Source organism: Rhinopithecus roxellana, chromosome 8 (genome assembly GCF_007565055.1).
Source record: "Rhinopithecus roxellana isolate Shanxi Qingling chromosome 8, ASM756505v1, whole genome shotgun sequence".
NCBI classification, from domain to species: Eukaryota; Metazoa; Chordata; class Mammalia; order Primates; family Cercopithecidae; genus Rhinopithecus; species Rhinopithecus roxellana.
Window position 1 is genome coordinate 91,665,782 of NC_044556.1, and position 8,125 is coordinate 91,673,906.

An 8,125-nucleotide genomic window follows, 5' to 3' on the forward strand; every position below is an offset into this window, starting at 1 on the left:
GGTGGGGGCTTCCACTTCCGTTTAAGGTGGCAAGCTCCACGTCATCGGCTGTGTAAGCAGAGGGGCCAGCCGCAAGGCAAGCCTGGAGCCCAGCTCTGAGCTCTGAGCGCCATGGGTCCCTAAGTGCAGGCCCCTGGCTGACCCCCACTCCGCCCCACAGGACCCGCCCGCCTGCCCCTATGACCAACATGAGCTGGAGCTTCTTGACGCGGCTGCTGGAGGAGATCCACAACCACTCCACCTTCGTGGGTAAGGTGTGGCTCACGGTGCTAGTGGTCTTCCGCATAGTGCTGACGGCTGTGGGCGGCGAGGCCATCTACTCGGACGAGCAGGCCAAGTTCACCTGCAACACGCGGCAGCCAGGCTGCGACAACGTCTGCTACGACGCCTTCGCGCCCCTGTCGCACGTGCGCTTCTGGGTCTTCCAGATCGTGGTCATCTCCACGCCCTCGGTCATGTACCTGGGCTACGCCGTGCACCGCCTGGCCCGTGCGTCTGAGCAGGAGCGGCGCCGCGCCCTCCGCCGCCGCCCGGGACCCCGCCGCGCGCCCCGAGCGCACCTGCCGCCCCCGCACGCCGGCTGGCCTGAGCCCGCCGACCTGGGCGAGGAGGAGCCCATGCTGGGCCTGGGCGAGGAGGAGGAGGAGGAGGAGGAGACAGGAGCAGCCGAGGGCGCCGGCGAGGAAGCGGAGGAAGCCGGCGCGGAAGAGGCGTGCTTAACTAAGGGGGCCGGCGCTGACTGCAAGGCGACGGGGACCCGGGGCACGGCCGGGCAACACGATGGGCGGAGGCGCATCCAGCGGGAGGGCCTGATGCGCGTATATGTGGCCCAGCTGGTGGCCAGGGCAGCTTTCGAGGTGGCCTTCCTGGTGGGCCAGTACCTGCTGTACGGCTTTGAGGTGCGGCCGTTCTTTCCCTGCAGCCGCCAGCCCTGCCCGCATGTGGTGGACTGCTTCGTGTCGCGCCCTACTGAGAAGACGGTCTTCCTCCTGGTTATGTACGTGGTCAGCTGCCTGTGCCTACTCCTCAACCTCTGCGAGATGGCCCACCTGGGCTTGGGCAGCGCGCAGGACGCTGTGCGCGGCCGTCGCGGCCCCCCGGCCTCCGCCCCCGCCCCCGCCCCCGCGCCGCGGCCCCCGCCCTGCGCCTTCCCTGCTGCTGCAGCTGGCTTGGCCTGCCCGCCCGACTACAGCCTGGTAGTGCGGGCGACCGAGCGCGCTCGGGCGCACGACCAGAACCTGGCAAACCTGGCCCTGCAGGCGCTGCGCGACGGGGCAGCAGCTGGAGACCGCGACCGGGACAGTTCGCCCTGTGTCGGCCTCCCTGCGGCCTCCCGGGGGCCCCCCAGGGCAGGCGCCCCCACGTCCGGGACGGGCAGTGCTACCTCTGCGGGCACCGTGGGGGAGCAGGGCCGGCCTGGCACCCACGAGCGGCCAGGAGCCAAGCCCAGGGCTGGCTCCGAGAAGGGCAGTGCCAGCAGCAGGGACGGGAAGACCACCGTGTGGATCTGAGGGCGCTGGCTTGCGAGCTGGGCCAGGGAGGAGGAGGGTTGGGGGGCTCCGGTGGAAATCTGTGACCCCTTCTCCTCAGCTTTCTCCTTAGCCGGAGGTCTCAGGCAGACTCTGCCCAGAGGGACAGCCAGGCTGCTCAGGGAAGGGGCTGAAAGCAGCAGAGGAGTGCTCTGGCTTGCTCACCACTGGGGCCAAGGTGGGTTGGAGAGAGGGTCTAGGAGCCAGGAAGGACCCTCTGCTGTGGTCTGAACCCCAGGGGGGCTGGGGCATTGACTCCACCCCTGTCCTGAGCTGGAATACATCCTCTGGGATGCCAGCTCTTCCCTTTGAGCTTCCCTGCAGCAAGCCATGGAGGCCCTAGGGTGCCTGGTATGGGCATCAGTTGGTGGGAGTGCGGGGGTGCGTGTCCCCATTCCCTGCGACAGGGAGGGCTCTGTTGAACAAGGAACGGGGCTCCTTCAGCCCTCCCCCTCCCAGCCCCAAACTGAGAGACTGGGAGCTGGGAGCCTGGGGTGGGCAGGACCATACCCTCTTTGAGCTTCTGCGATGCTGGCCTTCCCTTCCTCTGAGAGACTTGAAGTTCTGCAAAGATGTTGACCATGCCCGGCAGCTTGGACCCAGTGGGTGGTGGTCAGGGCCCGGGGGCTCCATGCTGTGGGAATGGGGCTCTGGGGTTCCTGTCTGTGGCCTGTCTGCCCTCCTCCCTAATTCAGACCCAGCCTCAAGAAGAAAGGGAGTAAAATAAAACTAACTTGTTTATAACCTTGTGTGTGCGCATGTGTATGCATGTGCACGTGTGGCTATGTGTGTGACTGCATGCACACATATGTGCATTGTGTGCATGTCTGGGTGTATGCTAATGTGTGTATGCATGGGTGTGTGTGCATGGCTACCACATGGGGAGACATGGCTTAGCTCCAGGCTGGCTGGGAGAAGAGACCCCTCCCCAGGGACAGGCAGGGGAGTATGGTCACAGACGAGCCCCTGTAGCTTGTCAGATAACACTCGGAGCCTGCTGGGTGCCAGGCAGCATGCTGGGGGCAGGGGTGGGTGGGACTGGGTGGAGTGCACTGATAGTGAGAAAGAAAGAACACACTCAGAGCCTCAGGTTGGGCTGCATGCAGCCCAGTGGATGGAGGGTGGCTGTCTCAGGCCCCGTCATGACCAGGACGTCGGCCAGAGCCTGCAGGGGTGGCTTTGGCGAGGGGCCAGGGGGCTTATTAGTCCCTGGAGCACACTCCAGGTGACTGGCTATCCCCCAGCCTCCCTTAGGCCTGGTGCAGCCTGGCCAGCTGCCCCTCCTGGGCTGCATACCCCTCTCTCCGTGTTGTCCCCCAGCCAAGACTCAAGCCCAGGCTGAGCCCTGAGTCTCACCTAAGCCCGACTCCAGGCAGATGCCAACTGCAAACTGAGTCCCTCTCCTTTCTGGGGCTTGCCTGGCTGACCTCTGGCCCCAGGTGAGCCCCGACTCATGGAGCCACGGACAGCAATGCTGAAAGTGCAGCCTCAGGGAAGAAAAGCAAACACCAACCCCAACAGGTGTCCACTCCAGTGGGGACACACCAGGAGCCTCTTCAAGACAGGAAGGGTTTGGGGCTGTGCTGCTGGTGGTGCCCTCACGGCGGAGGCCAGGTCCCTGGGGGGGGGAGCTGTGGTGTCCAGCCATGCTGGGCAACTGTGCATGGCTCACCCTTCCTCCACCTTTCGTTCTGTTCAGCCTTTGCCTGATCAGATGAGGCCACCCACATTGCGAGGCCAATCTGCTTTCCTCAGTCCATCTATTCAAGTCTTAGTGTCATCTAGAAATGCCCAAACATACCTAGAATAATGTGTGACCCCATATCTGGGAACCCTGTGGCCCAGTCAAATAGACACATAAAATGAACCATCACAGGCCAGGAACTGTCTCACATCTGTAATCCCAGCACCTTGGGAGGCTGAGGTGGGAGCATCACTTGAGCCCAGGAGTTCAAAACCAGCCTGAGCAACACAGTTCCCATGTCTACAAAAAATTAAAAAGCAGCTGGGCGTGGTGGTGTGCACCTGTGGTCCCAGCTATTCAGGAGGCTGGGGTGGGAGGATCACTCGAGCTAGGGAGGTAGAGGTTGCAGTGAGCTGTGATTGCACCACTGCACTCCAGCCTGGGCAACAGAACAAGACCCTGTCTCAAAGGAAATAAAATTAGCCATCACAGGTGGACTGGAGGCAGTACTGCTTCTTCTTTCGGAAACTTTAGTCTTTGGCTATATATCTAAATATAGATATAAAAATAGTATATAGTATCTATGTCTATATTTCCTGTGGTTTTGTTTCTTTGGAGAACCCTGGCTAGTATACATCCCTCAGCCAGAGCTGTTCAAAGGGCACCCCAGCTTTGAGGGAAGCTGGAAATGATCTCTAACTTGGAGGGTGTGCCCGTTGGGACTGCCATAACACCACACCATGCACTGGGTGCCTTAAACAACAGACACTGATTATCTCACAGTCCTAAAAGGGAAGGCCAAGATTAAGGTGAGGGCAAGCCTGGTTCCTCCTGCAGCCTCCCTCCTTGGCCCATGGATGCCATCTCCCCGCTGTGTTCTCACACGGCTGTCCCTCTGTGTGCATCTGTGTCCTAATCTCCTCTTCTTTTAAGGACACCAGCCGCCGTGGATTAGGACCCACCCCAATGAACTCATTTTAACTTAATCATCTCTTTAAAGGCTTTGTCTCCAATTATAGCCACAGTCTGAAGTTCTTGGAGGTTAGGACTTCAACACAGGAGTTTTGAGGGGACAATTCTGCCAGTATTAGAGGGTATATGCCCCCTGGGAAGCTGGATTGTCACAAGAGAAGGGGAGACGGGACCCTGGGGACAGAGCTCCCTTCTTGGAGACTTGGGGGTAGGTGGGCCATGTCAGGTTTGTGAGCATCTGCTGGTGGGCTTAGGCTCTGTTACTACACCCTCCCAGTGGCACGGCCCTAGCCAGGAAAGGCTGTGCAAGCCCCAGCCTCCACGCCATCTGCTAGTCCTCCCTCTAAGACCAAGTCCTTGATAATCTGGACATTCCCACAATGTCATGCCTGAGCCCCACACCACCAAGCAGGGCCGGCATCTCCCACTACAGCGGGATGTGATATCTTAGTTGCTCCAGTCTGCGGACCCCCAAAGGCTAAACCCATCCCACACTCCTGGCGCTTATCAGTCACTTTTAGAAAACCCATGCCTTGGTTTCCCCAGCCACCTGAGGTGGCCACGACGGTGATGAGCTGAGCCTGGCACTGCTGACACCACAGTCCCCCTCCCTCCTCTGTTCTGCATCTTCTGAGCTCTAGGGCAGGTTGGCAGGGGGGGCCAGTCACTGGTGGGCCCAGCCCTATACACAGCAGGACAGAGCCAGAGCAGGCAGTGCTGGAGCAGGCTGGCGGGATGGGACTCCACGTCTCACCTCCATCCGTTTCCACAACCTCAGCCAAAACTCTCGGCTGCTCATGGGTGTGCATAGTGGGGTGAGGGGCCATCTGCTCAGAGACTCCCCCAGAATAGGGCAGTGGCACTCTCCTTCCTCTAGGAAGGGAGGAAGCCCTGAGGCGAGAATAACAGGAAACCACCTTACCCCCACCCCCACAGTACCTGGGAAGCAGGGGCTGCCACCCTCACGCCCAGACATTTTCCAGTTCTCACTCCCCTGGCCCCAGCTGCAGCCTGGTCCCTGAAGCCAGGACAGGGGTGGGGTTTCCTCCCCCAGGTGCCAGGCCCCAGTCCCCTGCCTGCTGATAAGGGGAACAGCAGCCCGGGTGGCTGGCCAGGCTGGTGTAGAGGGTCCAAGAAGGCTTCTTGGAGGTGGCCTGGAGCTATGGCCTCACATGGTTCTGGCACTGGAATGTGGCCCCTGGGACTCTGGATCTGAAAGCTCTCTTTTGTTTCCTTTGAGTCCATTTGAACTGAAGGGGCCCCTGATAGTGGTGGCAGCTTCCTTGTGGTGGGGGGCCTAGGCAGGACGGATTGGAAGCCAGTGGGCCCGGCCCGGGGCACCAGGTTGCCACACGCCTTTCCTGCTGCCTGTGCAGGGGTGGAAGCAAATTCCTCCTCTGGCTGAGGACCAGGCTGACGTGAGGCTAGAGGAATTCGACCCCCACCTGTGAGTGTTGTTCGCGCCACCCCCTGCCCCAGGTTTCATCCTGCCTGCCTTCCACTCTGTCCATATGGGGCTGCCCGGGGGAGGTGGGGGTACCGGGTCACCCTCAGGAACGCCAGGCTCTGACAGAGGAAGGGGTGGCGGCTATAGCCAGTGGCTAGGGAGCACATTCTAGGCTTGGCCTATCTCAGTCAGGAAGCTGGCGGCTGGCGGGGGACTGAGGCCCAGGGACCTTGGGGGACCTGGCTGATTCTCTCCAGGCCCCTCACCATGCCCTGACCCTCGCCTGGTTGGGCAGGCAGGGATCCGGGGCCTCACAGGGCTTGGGGCAGGTGGGGATGCTGTGAGGAGGGTTCAGAAGGGCAAGTAGGAGCTCCAGGGACGAGGAAGCTGCAGTGAAGGGAGTGGACTAACAGCAGGGCCTCCATGGCCATGTCCAGGGCCTGCGGGAATTCGCTGACTGCCCAATGTCACCTGAGCCCCTAAGGCATGTTGGGTGCTGGCCCAGGCCCTCAGGACATGGCAGGGAGCTATGGCAGGGATTCTCTGCTTGGCCAAACTCCTGCCAGGATCCGGAACCTTCTCCTAGGCCCATGTGTGGGCACTTGCTTGGAAAATCCAGTTTTAGTAAGAGCCCTACTGAATCAGTTTAGCCAGACCACCACACCCTGGATATCTCACCCTCCATGACATCTGATTGGGTCCCTCATCCTCCACCGTCCCCTGGTGACGTCTGATCACCCTGCCTGCCTAGAGCAAGGACCCTGTGAGGTGGGTTTAGCCAGACCCCTCAGCCCTGATGTATCCTTAGTCATTCCCACCCACTGACCCCACGCTGCTCCTCGGCTTCTCCACTCCCTCCCATGGTGTGTTGGGGTTGAGCTCCATCTCCACCAAGGCTGCCAGGCAGGGCCCCATACCACATGATGCGCCTTGGTGCAATCTTCCTCACTGATGTTACTATGCATCACGAGGAATTTTTTTATTCAACAGCTATACAAAGACCTCTGCTTGCCGGGACTCTGCACCATAAAGACACATTGAATAAAGTTTCTTTGGTGCTTTGAGTTGAGGGCTATGGAGGGGGGAATGCAACAGGGTGCATGGGCCCATGGAGGCCAGAGAGACGGGAATGGCTTGGGCTAGGGCAGACTCTAGGGCTGAAGGCTGCTGGGGCCACCGTGTAGATGCATCACCTACTACCAGGGAAAGTGGCCACTGTACAGGGCTGCTCAGCAGGGGGCATGGGACATCACTCCTCAAGAAAGCACAGTGGGGTGGATATGTCATAGCAGTGTGCAGTTCCTGCCTAAATTGTCCTCTGTGAGTTCAGGTGTGAAGAGAAGATGAGAATCATTGGAAGGACGTCCTGCAGGACAGGTTGGGCTCCGTGGGAGCTTGGAGTCCTGCACTAAAAGAGGACTATAGACACATGATGGGGGTGACCCTGGCCTGAAAAAAGTGGAAGTTACCAAGGATGTGATTGGAAGCTGTGATTGTGTCTCGTCATGTCACATTGATTAGGGGTGTGGAGGGGTTGTGGGCTGGATGGTGCCTGTCCTTATCCGTGGAGTCACTTGGGGATGGAGTCTCCTGCCACCTGCAGCTGATGTCCCAATTGTCCAGCAAATAAAGAAGAAAAAATGACACAACAATCACATGTGGACAGCTGGCGAACTAGTAGGTACCCTTATAAAAAGAGGAAGCGGCCAAGCGCAGTAGCTTACGCCTGTAATCCCAGCATTTTGGGAGGCCGAAGCCAGTCAATCACTTGAGCCCAGGAGTTCAAGACCAGCCTGGACAACATGGGGAGACCGTTTCTACAAAAAAAACACAAAAATTAGCTGGCCTGGTGGCTCGCGCCTGTAGTTCCAGTTACTCAAGAAGCTGAGGCGGGAGGATTGCTTGAGTTCCGGAGCTTGCGATCAGCCTGGGCAACGTAACCAAGACCCTGTCTTCACAAAAAAAAAAAAGCTGACACATGCTAGACCGTGGATGGACTTTGAGAATACTATGCTGAGTTAAATAAGCCGTCGCAAAGGACAAATCCCGTAGGATTCTACTCCTGTGAAGTCCCTAGAGGAGGCATGCTCATGGAACCAGAGGGTACAATGGGGCTGGAAGTGGGTGTTTAACGGGGAGTTTCAGGTTGGGAGGATGAAGAGGTTCTCGAGATTGGTGGCGGTGCCCGACACGGGTGGGTGAAAGCGAGCCATGCCACCGAATGGGACACAGGAAGGCGCTTAAGAGGTGGGCAGAAATCTCGTTACCTACCGAGGGTGGAGCCTGCGTGCTAACGGATGGGCCGAGCCCCCCGCCCCGAAACACACCCCGCGCACGATGCTCCGCCCCCCACGCATGCCCCACCCACCCAGCAGCCACGCTCGCCCCGCCCGCCCCTTCCAGTCCGGGCGGACCGGCTCCTCACGCACGCACGCTCTGTTGGCCCCGACTCGCACTGCTCCGCCCCTCAAGCACGCACGTTTCGTTCACCCC

At 59.8% G+C, this 8,125-nt stretch overlaps 1 protein-coding gene across 1 annotated transcript; it reads left to right on the forward strand.

The window, feature by feature from the left end:
* Nucleotides 1-2,273, forward strand: GJC2 (gap junction protein gamma 2). Its single transcript, XM_010380492.2, has one exon. It carries the CDS (start codon nt 180-182, stop codon nt 1,509-1,511), a length of 1,332 nt encoding a protein of 443 aa, XP_010378794.2. The 5' UTR covers nt 1-179; the 3' UTR covers nt 1,512-2,273.
* Nucleotides 2,274-8,125: the final 5,852 nt, after the last annotated feature.